At 43.2% G+C, this 13,941-nt stretch overlaps 1 protein-coding gene across 5 annotated transcripts in view; it reads left to right on the top strand.

Annotated features, from left to right (window-relative positions):
- LOC148542789 (coagulation factor VIII-like) overlaps positions 1 to 13,559 on the top strand; it is a 306,775-nt gene extending 293,216 nt beyond the window's left edge. For 4 of the 5 annotated variants that reach the window (XM_088467390.1, XM_088467391.1, XM_088467389.1 and 1 more), the window contains 2 exons: positions 1 to 180; positions 13,245 to 13,559. In XM_088467390.1, coding sequence (XP_088323516.1) covers positions 1 to 180; positions 13,245 to 13,388 — 324 coding nt within the window. In that variant the 3' untranslated portion in view covers positions 13,389 to 13,559. Of the gene's footprint in view, positions 181 to 13,244 lie in introns of those variants that run through there. The other variant, XM_088467393.1, reaches the window with a different exon arrangement.
- Positions 13,560 to 13,941: the final 382 nt, after the last annotated feature.

The raw sequence follows: 13,941 nt of genomic DNA, 5'->3' as shown, positions 1-13,941 counted from the left end.
GTGGACAATCCTGGTGAATGGTTTCAAATAGATTTTGGGAGTGAAATGAAGGTGACCGGCATAATGATACAGGGTGCACGTTCAGCATTCACTTCCATGTACATCACTCACTTCTCTCTGAGCTTCAGCAGTGATGGTAACAACTGGAAATTTGTAGAGGGAATAACTAGTCAACGACAGGTATGTTATAATCTATAGCATATTGAGTTATCTTTATAATAAGCAAGAAAGCGTGTCTGTCTGTCTGTCCTTTATGCACGGCCAGAGTTTTGGACCTACTGTAGCTCCACCAAATATGGCAGGGTGGTGTAGTTTCACCAGGATTAAGTTTTTGCCTAGATATGAACTTTGTCAGGGCCATACACTGTCACACAATTTCTAAAAATGGGGGACACAAATTATACAGGTTTCGGAGCTGGCTGAAATGGAAAATGGCGGTCTGCCAAAAACCAGTGTAAAAGTTACAAAAGTATCATTTAAACCTTAGTCTGAGCAAGTGTAAAACTTTATGACTCATGCAAATTCATTTTAAATCCAGAGTGAAGCCGCATATCCACTTGCCGATTAAACAGAGCGAGTGAACAATAACAACATCGTTATCGTTCAATTGCTCATTAATCGTGCACAAATCAGGCATGAAAATGTCAAAACGGGGGGGCGTGGCCTGACCGTTAATGGAGGAGGCCGCATCTTGTTGGAGCTCCGGGCCAGTGCAGAGGAAGTCTAGCCTCTGTGGCCCCATCCCGGTCAGCGGACACCTCCAGACCCTTGCTTGCCTTCCCCTGGTTTGTCGCTGGCCCAGCGGGTTGCAGCTGCAGAATCGGGAGGCGCAATAGGCGCTTCCGCGGGTTGCAGCTGGCCTGCTGCCCTTTGAGCCGGGGACTGGAGCGCGCGGACTGGCGGCTGTGGACTTCCGGCGGCGGCGTCATCTCTGTGGTGTGCGCCCGACGGAGTCCTCTCTGCCGCACATCGCGTGACCCCTCTCCGGCCCTCTAGCCTCGGCTGCCCTGCTGCTGTGTCAGGGCTGGTGTCCCTGCTTCTGGGGACTCCCGGGAGACATCTTTGGGAGGAAGCCCCAGCGTTCTGAATCCTCCGGCGGCCATCTTTGATTCTCTCCCACGCTGATGCTGCTGCTGGTTATTGCTGCCGGGATACTGGCAGTGCAACCCCTCTTGCTGACTGGATTATCTGCTGCCTGTGACTCCCTGGAGTAAGGGGAGGGTGGTGAGTCCCTGAGGGGAGATTATATTATATTGTATTTCTATATCCCACTGCTCCATTGTCACGTGACCTGTTGGCCCTTCTCTCTATGTCTGGAGCTCCTATATGACCACCTATACATATCCAGTTTATTTTTCACTAGCCTAACAGGTTCAAGCCATATCAGCTACTTAGCTTGCTCTTTCCCTGACATTTTTTATTTTTGTGCTGGTGGATATTTGCCATTTACTCTACGCTGGCTCCCTCTGTGGTCTTCTGTGATAATTACCTCAAGTACTATTTGCAGCCACAATTAGCGAACCTCCATGTGCTATTATATTTTCTGCCAGCCTTTCACACTCTTTTTTCTGAGGCTGAAGTTCTCCTGGATGGTGCCTCTCTGGAGTTAAAGATGTTCGCTTAATATTATCACCAAACTTGCCTGGACTATTATTGTAGAGCCCTGTGTCTCACCTTTTATACCGTAGTTTTTGTTTTTTTTGTATTATTTCACTATGTCGCAGAGAGGTAAGAAACCTCCACCATCCTCTGCAAATTTCTTCGGATCTAAATCCAAGGGTTCACAGAGTTCGTCATTACCCCCAGAATCCCCCTCCTCCCCTTGCTCATCCGAAGCTGGTATTGATCCTCAAATTCAAGCGGTTATGACTGGTTTGTTGGAGGGAGTTCAATCCGCATTCAAGCAAGAACTGTCAAAGGCTATAACAGAATTTAAATCAGAATTGACATCTCTTGGCAACAGAACGGACGCGCTGGAATCTAAATCGGACGACTTATGCCGCTCCCAAAATCGTCTTGATAAAGAACTCTCTAGACTTCATGATGAGGTGGAGACACTCAAAGAAAGACAAGAGGACCAAGAGAATTGTTCCCGTCGCAACAACTTACGTATCCGTAATATAGCAGAATCAATCCTTGGTCCCTCCTTACCGTCATTTCTAAAATACTTTTTTCAACACTTAGTTCCAGCCCTTACAAATGAAGATTGTTTATGTGATAGAGCCCATAGAGCACTCCGATCGAAGCCCTCTCCTACTCAACCTCCTAGAGACGTCATAGTTCGCCTGCACTATTTTCGTACAAAGGAACGGATCTTGTTAGCTACTCGAGACTCTCCAGTGATTCCTTTCCAAGATATGCAGTTACAAATCTTCCAGGACCTGGCTCCCTCTACTATTCAGAAACGGCGGGATCTTCAGCCAGTCACTAAGATTCTACGGCAGCATCAAATCCGATATCGCTGGGGATTCCCCTTTATGCTTCAGGTTTCAGCAAACAACACTGTACATAGTGTCAAGACTCTCACTCAAGGTCAAGATTTATTAGCCAAGCTTAATCTTCCGACACCGACTTCTGATCCGGTGACTGATGCAGCCTCTCCCAAACCTCAACGCTCCCATCCTCCTTCACCGGACTGGACCAGGGTTTCCCGTCGCCATGCTAAGGACTGTGACCCCACTTGAACTGTTCGGTCACTCCCTGGTGTATACTCTCTTTATATTAGGGTTTAAGCTCCCTACAATGTTCTTTTTGAATTTTGCTAGGAGGAACAGTCCTCCCCTCGTGGTTCTCTGCGACATAAATAGTTATTATTTGTATGAATATCCCGATGTTTAGATCATTTTTCTCTTTTCCCCTTGTCTTTCCCATTTTCCTTCTCCCTCCCTCTTTTTTTTTTTTTTTTTTTGTTTTGTTTTGTTTCTATATACTGACACAGGTTTATGATCCCTGTTTTACAGGGATTTTTGTTTGATTTGGTTTTAGACGATCTTATATTTAAGGGTCCAGGCAGTCCTGATTCTATTGGACGGTCCTTTCACTACCCCCCATGCTCCCTTTGATATTTTTGATTAATGTTATGTTGATTGATATTATTGCGGTCCTTGATTGGGACCCAATTTACCAGGGTTGTTACCCGAATGGGTTCTCTGTTTCTTTCCATTTTTTTGTGTGCCTTTCTTTCTCTGTGGCTCTCTTCTGTTTCTTTTTCCACTTTTTTTTTTTTTTTTTTCTTTCTGTCCCTAAGGGTGGCTCTACTTGGGCCAAATTTTTGACTTATTATATCTGTGTGTTATGTCAGTAGCACCTCTTTATATATTTTTCCATGTCTCTTAAATTGCTATCAGTTAATGTAAACGGTCTTAATTCTCCTAAGAAACGTACTGTTCTCTTGGGGGCTTGTAGGAGGGAGAAAGCCGATGTTGCATTTCTACAAGAGACGCATCTTACGGGCCCGCATTCTCAGCTCCGAGGTAGGTGGTTTGCCCAGACCTTCTTTGCTTCAGCGAATTGTAAAAAACGTGGGGTAGCCATTTTAATTAGGCGTAATATCCCTTTTGTCCACATTAAAACTGTGACAGACCCAGAGGGTCGATTTCTTATAGTGATAGGTACTCTCCGTACTGAGATTTTCACTCTGGTGTCAGTGTACGCTCCTAATCAAGACCAGCCCCAATTCTTTGATTCTTTGTTCAGGCGTATTAGCAGAGTTGCGCAGGGCCATATTATTTTATGTGGGGATTTTAATACCATTATTGACCCCCTGTTAGACAGATCGAACCCGCCTTCAAACTCCTCGGGGAAGTCTCTTCCTAGAGCTTCTCGTACTCTCCTGGCCTCCCTTAAACATTATGGCCTTAGTGATACCTGGCGTCTTAAACATCCTCACAGCAAAGACTATACTCATTTTTCAGCCCCACACCAACATTATTCCAGGATAGATATGATCCACATTTCCTCCACTATTACCTCTCTGGTTACGGAAGCCGGTATTTCCCCCTTTACATGGACAGACCATGCAGGTGTCTATATTCTTTTAGATGTACATCGCTCTCCTCGTAGGAAGCGTAACTGGCGTCTTGATGACTCCCTTTTACAACATCCCCCCGCTCTGCTAGAAATAAAATTGACGAGGACCCGCTATTTTGAGGCGAATACCTACCCTGATATTTCCTCTAGTATCCTCTGGGAAGCCCATAAGGCTACTATACGGGGTTTTCTTATTTCTAAAACCTCAGCGGTTAGGAAAGCGGCTGCACAAGAAATTACTTCCCTTGAGTCACAAATTTCAGTACTATTGATTCAGCATAAAACATCCCCTAGCGCCTCCGTGCTAACCCAAATTGAGAAACTACGAGGTCAGCTTAATGCCCTTCTGTCTCGTCGCGCTGCGCTTATCTTGCAAAAACTTCGTCAACGCTTTTATGATAAATCTGACAAAATTGATTCTTTGTTAGCCAATAAACTGCGTTGCAGACAAGCATTAGGTGCGATAGACAAACTACACTCTCCGTCTTCTGGTTCTCTAACTTATGATCCTGAGGTTATGGCTGAGGAGTTTCGAACCTTTTATAGTTCCCTTTATAACTTATCAGATTCTTCTTATCCCACTTCTGCTGGAGCCGAGGGGGTGCACTCATATTTGTCCTCTACTTTCCTTCCGATGCTCTCAGAATCCCAATTATCTACTCTCAATGACCGTATTTCAGATGAAGAGACAATAGCTGCTATTAGATCAATGCGTTCCTCTGCCGCCCCAGGCCCTGATGGATTTACAGCCCAATATTATAAACTGTTTGCAAAGGAACTTGCCCCACATCTTACATCTCTATTTAACGATAGTTTGGAGGGCGCTTCTTTTGCTCCTGATACAACTCGGGCCGACATTGTAGTGATCCCTAAACCTGATCGTGATCCTACTCATTGTATTAACTATAGACCGATTTCATTATTAAACGTCGACCTGAAAATTTATGCTAAAATCCTAGCGACTCGGTTAGCTCCTTTGCTTTCTTATTTGATACATCCGGATCAGGTCGGGTTTATACCTGGACGTCAGGCATCGGACAACACCAGACGGGCCATTGATCTGATACATTCTATTCATAAAAGGAAACTTCCTTCTCTGATTTTAGCTCTTGATGCGGAGAAGGCCTTCGATCGCATCTCCTGGCCCTTCATATTCGCTGTCTTAGATAAAATGGGATTTTCAGGCAAATTTTTAGATGGCGTTGCAGCACTTTACCGTTCCCCCTCAGCACGAGTTTCGGTTAATGGTGTCTATTCCTCTAGTTTTGGAATAACTAACGGTACTCGGCAGGGTTGTCCCCTCTCTCCCTTAATATTTGCTCTTATTATGGAACCCCTAGCGGCAAAGATCCGTTGTAATAGAGCTATCTCGGGAGTATCCACTGGCCCTTCACAATATAAAATCGCATTATATGCCGACGATATTTTAGTCTCTCTCACTGACCCAGCGCTCGATCCCTAAATTCACTTCTAGAGGAAATAAATTCATATTCCCAACACTCGGGTTATAAAATTAATGTCACCAAGACTGAAGTTCTTGATTTCTATATCCCTGCTACCCTAAAGCAAACACTGGAGGCCATGCTCCCTTGTACCTGGCATAAAAAAAAGATTAAATATCTTGGTGTTTTCCTAACTCATCATCTTCATCAGCTGTTTCAGGCTAACTTTCCCCGCCTTCTAGATTGTATTAAGTCTGATTTGTGTGACTGGTCCAATTATTTTATTTCTTGGATAGGTAGAATACATTCAGTTAAGATGAGCGTTCTCCCTCGGCTCTTGTATCTATTTCAGACCCTTCCGATCTACATCCCTCCATACGTGTTCAAATTCCTTCAGTACCAAACCTCATATTTCATATGGAACCGGAAACGCCCGCGGATCAGACTAAAGTTGCTTCAGCGGCCTTCCAGGGGTGGGGGATTGGGAATTCCTGATTTTAAAAAATATTATTATGCTGCGCAGCTCTCTCATTGTGCTCAGTGGTATAACTTCGGTGCGGGGAAGGTCTGGGTTGCTATCGAGGCCGAGGAGCTGGGACTGGCTACTGTATCCTCCCTCTTGTGGATCCCTAAGATTCATCGTCCCCGGACAGTTTCTTCTCATCCTGTAATTTCCCGTTCTTTAGCAATTTGGGATTTAACCAATAGATGTTTTAAGTTAGCTCCGGCCCCGTCCCCTTTGATACCTCTACTTCATAATCCATCTTTTCCTCCTGGTTTAAGTAAGTCATCTTTTACTGCCTGGTCATCGAGCAATATCTATTATGTAAATGATATTACTATAGATACTAATTTCCCACAATTTTCTGACTTCCGGGATAGAGCAGCGGTTCCATCCAAAGATTTTTTTCGGTTCCTACAAATTAGACATTTCCACTCCAAAATTAGCTCGATTCTGATTAGCAGACCTTTGACTTCTTTTGAGTCCTTATGTTGGAGAAGACCCTCCACTAGGGGTCTTATTTCTACTATTTATTCCTTACTATGGGAAGAAGTAAGCTCTAATCGAGACCCTCATGAGTTAGCGTGGGAACGAGATTTGGGACACCCTATAGATGCTGAGGATTGGACGGAGATATGGGACAATGCTGCCACCAGCTCTATTTGCGTCAAAATTAAAGAAAATGTTTATAAATTGCTTTACCGATGGTATTATGTACCATCGCGGCTACAAGCAATGTTTCCCGATGCTTCGGATAGATGTTGGAGGGGTTGCGGTGGAGAGGGCAGTTTTTTGCATATCTGGTGGACTTGTCCCAAACTATCTAGAATATGGCAGGAGGTTCTTGCTCTCCTCTCGCACCTCTTTGATATTACGATTCCCTCTGATCCTCGGCATTTTCTACTTCCCTTGGGTCTGCCTTCTCTGTCCCGGTGTCAGAATAGGTTATTCCGACATATAGTGTCTGCTATGACCTGCCAAATTGCAGCGGATTGGAAAAACCCTCATCCCTCTCCGATGCAGGCAATATTATCATGCATCTGGTATATATACAAGATGGAATATATGACAGCTTTATTACGTAATACATCCAAAACCTTTGATAAAATATGGTCTCCTTGGCTGACATACCAAAATGTTTCCTCTCCATTTAACAATTAATTTTTTCCTTTTATATATTTTCTCTAACATGTTTAATCTGAAAGAAAGTCATCCTATTTGGAGTCCGCCCACCCTCTTCTCCTCTTATTCTCCTTTGTCTTTCCTAAAGTCTTTCTTTTCCTTTTTCCTCTTTATTTTTAATTTTTTTTTTTCTCTCTATTTCTTAAACGGATTGCCACACCGTTGCTGCAAGATTTTTCTCTTGCTTCTGTATTCCTTCTCTTTTTTATAATGAGAAAATGTTCTACTATATCATATTATTATTCTGAAATGGTACAGTTCCCATTATAAAAGTATGTTATGTGTTAATCCTTATTTTTGAATATTGGAATGTACTGTTTTTTTTGTGATTTGCTCAATAAAAAGAGTTTACAAAAAAAAAAAAAAAAAGAAAATGTCAAAACGAACAGTGATGTGCCCTCCCGCTGGTCATTTTCAACATCAATCAACGCCTGAACATGCTGGTCAATCTGCTGATAACGACAGATTGGGCATGTTCGGGGATGAGGGAGGGTGTCTGCACTGAACGACATATCGTTCAGTGTAGGCACTACAAAAGAAGAGGAACAACTGTACGTTTACAATGTTGTAATTGTACTGTTGTTTCAAGATTTGCATGTGGATACGCACCTTTAGTCCTTTTTAAAGTGACCATATATATTAGTCAGCCCTCTGTGATTGCATGCAAGGGCGTAACTAGAACTTTGGGGCCCCCCTAGAGGTAAAAAAACATACATTTGCCCCCACACATAGTCATTCAGGTTATGCCACACAGTAGTACCTCTTTTACACAGTATGCCACACAGTAGCAGTGCCCCATATACATTATGCCCACACAGTAATGCCCTTTACAGATTATGCCACATAGTAGTGCCCCATATAACACATTATGCCACACTGTAATGCCCCTAACACATTATGCCGCCCCCCAGCAACTCACCCCCCCCCAGCCATCTCCCTCCAGCAGCCTCTCTGTGTGCCATTAGCATCCAGCAGGTGTGGATTTTGGGACGAGACCAGCTAATTACAGCTGGCGCACTGGCAGGCAGCGGCAGACAGGACAGACAGCACCAGTGCAATTTGAGTCTGGTGCTGGTCATGAGCCAATCAGAGCTTGTGGACCAGCAGCCAATCAGTAGCCGTCCCTGCTGATTGGCCGCCGGTCCGCCAGCTCTAATTGCCTTGTGACCGGCAGCGCTTTTCTCTCAATATCTGCGGGCTGGCACCAAATCAACACCGCTGCCACCCGAGTCCCTCTCTGCGGTCCTGACTGGACCGACCCACCTTATGTGCATGACTGGGTGCAGGGGGAGCGACGGGCCACAGAGGCAGTTTGGGCACCATAGCAGCCATAACCCTTGCACCCACGGTAGTTACGCCACTGTTTGCATGCTGCAGGAATACTTCAGGGTCCAGTCTTCAACTCAAGCAATGCCTGGTATCCCAGCTAGTTCTATATGTATGTATTGAAAGTGCTAACATTTAATGATGCTGATAAGAAAAAATATCTCAACAATTATATTCATTCATATTCATAATAACTTATTACATATAGGTGGAGTAGAGTTTATTGTCGCAAATTATACACAGTGACATTGCATTTTTATTTCTTTTGCAAGTAACTTGAATGTCCTCAGCTTTTCATTGCTAATCAAAATATTACACAGATTCAATTTAATCCTGAGCCATTCACTTTAACTGTAACAAACTATATACCACATATACTGTATATATATTTACATGGAATAAAAAATATATCAATGCATCAACTTATTCATAAAACAAAATAAATTAAATTAGTACACACAAATTTAACTATTATTACATAGTTAAACAGTTACATACAGAGCAAAACAAGTTCATTGGAATGAAAGACACATCATTTGTGCAGTGTGAATGCACACATCTCCATACTGTGCACTCGTTAAGCTGTGGGTGACCACCCAAAGCTTTTGTGAGCGGCCAGGTGATGGTTGCGACCATCGGGCTTGCGACGAGACCCTTGTGGTAGGGTCTTGTCTGCCGCAAGCCCCAGTGAGCTTCCGGTTCTAATAGAGTTGGAGGCTCACTACTGACATCACTGGTGATGTCAGTAGGGCCGCCTACAAACGGCAGGCGTTCCTTCAGGAACGCCTCCGTTTGTCCAGCCACCCCCCCCCTCCCCGCCTACAAAACTGGGCGAGCTGTCGATCAACGTAGACAGCCGCCCTGTTTGTAGCGAGCCCCGGAGCGAGTGAATTTCTCACTCGCTGCAGGGCTCGTGCACACCGCGCGTGCGCACTGCCCGGCCATCCACCCGCTTGCGAGTGGGTCTGAATCAGGCCCATAGTACACAGCAACACAGCAAATATATCAGTCATTCACAACAGTCCCTACCCCAGTAAAGCTTACAACCTATATTTTCTATCACATAGCCTTATGTTCACATTAAGGTTAATTCTTTGTCAGAAGCCGGTATGTTTCAGCGCATGGGAGGAAGACACACAAACAGGGAGAGAACATGCAAACCCCACACATACTGGCCATAACCACAAATTAAACTCATGACCCTCGTGCTGTGAGTCAGTAAAGCTAACCCTACGTCAACTGTAGTTGCCAAAATGCTTTCTTATTTCAGTATATTTCAGATGTGTAGCATAAGTGTAGTATGCTCCCTGAAGATGCTGAGGGGTCTATTATCACTTAATTTCTACAAAAGCAGGTGAAAATTTTAATTTTCACCTGCTTTTGTAGAAATTAAGTTTTGGGGCCATTCAACAAAATGGCCCTCTGTCCCCATACACTAGTATGGGGACCTAAATTCATCAAACTCCGAAAATACAATATTTTTAGAGCTTAACTGCGGGAGCATTCGCCATCTTCAGATGGGAATGAGTCCCGGGTTGTGATAATTTTGGATACCCCTCCGCCCCTCTCCGATTCCGTCCGCCAGACACCAGACTTTGTGCGACTGCGTGAACTCTAGTTTATGCAGGTGCACTAGCAATGCCGAATCAGAATGGGCAGTGCTAAGTTTTACTGCTCCCAATAGAACAAAACGTGGAGGAATCATTAGGCTCTTACTAGGTGTATCTTTTGTAAGTACTGGAATTCACTGTAAAGATACATGATGATGACACAAATAGCTAGATGCTTATGATTGGCTGTTTTACTATTGAAACCACCCCTTCTCAGCTGATAGTTAATTAGTGCTGCATCTATATTATGGCAAGTTGCACCAGTCTACAGTGTATCCTGTTAATAGCATGGCCTTTTATAACAGTAATTCAGATGTAGCGAGGGTTACTACAGTGGTGGTCTTTCACATAATAACCAATCTAGCTATCATTGCTCTATTACATTCTAGAATCTGGTTGCTATAGTCAACACCTCCAGTCGTCTGTTTTAGAAGCTTTAGTAAATCTACCCCCAAGAGAGGAACCATATGTGGGTGGGCAGCAGGGGCTGGCTGGCAACTTTTAGTCTGGGGGGCACATGCAATCAAGTGGCCTGGGCGGGGTGTGTAGACTGAGGCCTGGCACCGTAGATGCAGATGGAGGGCCGGGCCCCTGGATGGTCCGGGCCCCATAGCATCTGCAGTTACTGCACCTACAGTAATTACACTACTGCACACATATACAATAACACACATACATACAGTTACACACATACATACAGACACAATTTGCAGTCACACACTAATACACACATTCATACAGTCACACACTAATACACACCTAGTCACAAATGCATACACACACACAGTCACATACGCACATACAGTTACACACATGCATATACACATTTATTCACTGTCACACACTAATACACACATACATACAGTTACATACTAATACACACCTACAGTCACAAATGAATACACACACACAGTCCACATATAATCACATACACACACATACATATAGTTACACACATACATACACACACACACACTGATAAATATAGTCAGACACACATACCCTCAGTCACAGACATACATACACACACTTATACAGACATACACACAGTCACACACAAACATGCATAAACACACTTAAATATAAACACATACCCAGACATACATACACTGTCAAACACACATACATACAGTTACAGAGACACATACATACACACACATACATGCATACAGTTACAGAGACACATACATTACATACACACAGATACAGTTACAGAGACTCATACTTACACACTTATACACACAGATACATACACAGTCGCAGGATCCCCCCCTCTCTATCACCTTACTGTCAGACAGGATACAGTATACTCACTGTTTATGTACTCTGTCTCCTCCATCCACTCTCATCCATGCTGCTGCTGGCCTGGCACTGACTGCCGTGTAGCCCCGCCCCCTGTCCCGACTCCGCCTCCCTGTTAGCCTTCTTCGAACTGCACTGCACTGTTACACTGACTGCAGCTGCAATGAACGGCCTGGGGCCCGCTGCGAGAGAACGGAGAACAGGAGGCAGGGCACGAGGTAGGAAGTCCGATGGAGCAGAGAGCGGAGGAGGACCAGCCCCAGCCGACGGCCTTCCACAGCCTGCGCTGCTATGTATATACAGAGCACGGCTGCGGGCGGCCCTGGGACACTAAAATGTTACCGGCTGAGGCGCCCTCCACTATGTGGCGCCTTACGCAGCTGCGTACCATGCGTAACGGGAGAACCGGCCCTGATCACCTGCAAGAGAGGGCAAGACTTCCAGACCTGCTGCCACCCGTGCGCATGCATGGTACAGAAATGCACATTTTCTGCAAGAACCGTATAGGTCCAACTCTACATCTGTTCCTAATAAATAGAGGATTTTAACTTTAATCCCCTGCCAGACACAGACACTATTGTGGGCACAGTAACCGTTTGCCAAACCAGCCTCATGATCAGCTGGGAAAACTCAACGGTTTCAAACATAATTTAGATAAATCTATGAATGCGCCACTGACATTGGTTACCAAGTTCATACTCAGCAGCATCCAGCTGTTCTCAGTAATACCTATATCAGGAGAAATGAAGCAAGTTACAGCCCAAGTAGAATATGATAGAAACAGAAAGAGCTGCAATAACATATAATTTATGAAGAGGACTGAGGAGACACATTTTTACATAGTGGTGCCTCTTAATATTGAGCCAAAGACTACCTAGAATGAAAATATGTAATGGGCAAAGCTTGCTGGACAGGAGCGGAATGGGCCATTCTATATAAAATGCAGGATGTTCTCAACAATGCGCCTGTTTTATACACATGGTAAAATTACATATCATTTGTACAAGACAAAATATATTTAAACACTTTCCAACTGCACATTGCCTTTCTACCTCAATGGGATGGGCAATTACCCTGAGACAAGGTATAAAAACAGTGGTGTAGGAATGAATGGACTCGTCGTTCCTGCCCTTATACTTAAACATATCTTACATGTTAACTGCACTGAAGTCCATAGCTAGATCCAATAGTGTACTTGTGTAGGGGAGATATGTAAATGCCATAATAAAAACAAATTCTAAAAAGAAAAATTATTTTCTTGTCTTATCCTCCCCAGCTAATCTAATTCTGTAGAACATTAACGCAGTTTACACATAAGCAAAACTGCATGACTGTCACCAAGAATGAAGGTCACATTAACATATACAATTAGTTTGATCCCCTCTCCTCCTAATATTATTCTATCAATGCCCTAGCCCTATCCCACCTTGTACATGCAATAACATTTCATGTGTGGTGACTACCATAGGCCTAACTACCATAGGTGCAAGGGGTGCAGCTGCTATTGGGCACAGAGCTGGGGTATCTTCCTTGTCAAAGTTACATGTGTTATATAAATTTTTCTCCATTGGGTGGTACATAGGGGCCCTTACAAACTTTTGCTATGGGGCCCTCAAATACCTAGTTACGCCCCTGGTGACTACACAGCATAAGGGTAACTAAAAAAAATAGAACTAGATGATTACATTTTAGCTTAATAATATCTAATGTCAGTATTCATGTTAAAGTAAGTAAATTTTTACGTAATAACATTTATAAAATATAACCATAATCATTCCAGTACTGTACCAAACGGAACATGTTTCATTTATAAGATATAAGTATAGTCTCTCTTTTTTTTTTTTTTTTTAGATATTTCAAGCGAATAAGGATTCCGACACCTCTTTATGGGTTACCCTAGAGATTCCAATTATTACACGGTTTTTAAAACTGCATCCTGAGAAATGGAAGGGGAGCATTGCTCTGAGGATGGAGGTTCTGGGGTGCAATATATAACTTGTATTATATTATATGTTGTTTATATTATATTAAAGGGTGCAATGTGTCACTATCTTAATCTATCCCTTACATAAATTCAATGTATCTTAGCACCTTTATGCGTATTTAATAAATGCTTACCATATCACTATATCAGCATGGTAACATTTGTTGGAGTTATCCAGTGTATCCACCTTCATTATATGTATTGTAGAAAATATAATTTTCTTAATAATGCTATGTTAAAGCAATAAAATGAGCAATAACATGGCATATTATGCTTAAAGTTTGCAAATGACTGAAATAAGGTGTGGAAAGTTGGGTAATAGTAATAAAAATACATGGTAAATTACAAATTAAAAGACACAATCTGAATACAACCACTGTACAAAACTGATAAGTACCAAACACAGTATATAGCCAATGCAGTATATGCATCTGAAACTGACAGAAATCAGAGCTTTACCTGTACTCATAGCATTATCTAAATTCCATCAGGTGTATGCTTAATTAATGTGTTTTCTTCTTTAGGAAAACTCCCCACTTTAGATACAAAACTAAGGAGCTCATT

The sequence above is a fragment of the Taudactylus pleione genome, unplaced genomic scaffold (genome assembly GCF_031769625.1).
Source record: "Taudactylus pleione unplaced genomic scaffold, aTauple2 ptg000009l, whole genome shotgun sequence".
NCBI lineage: Eukaryota > Metazoa > Chordata > Amphibia > Anura > Myobatrachidae > Taudactylus > Taudactylus pleione.
Note: the sequence above shows the minus strand (reverse complement) of the source record. Positions and strands in the feature narration are given on the sequence as shown.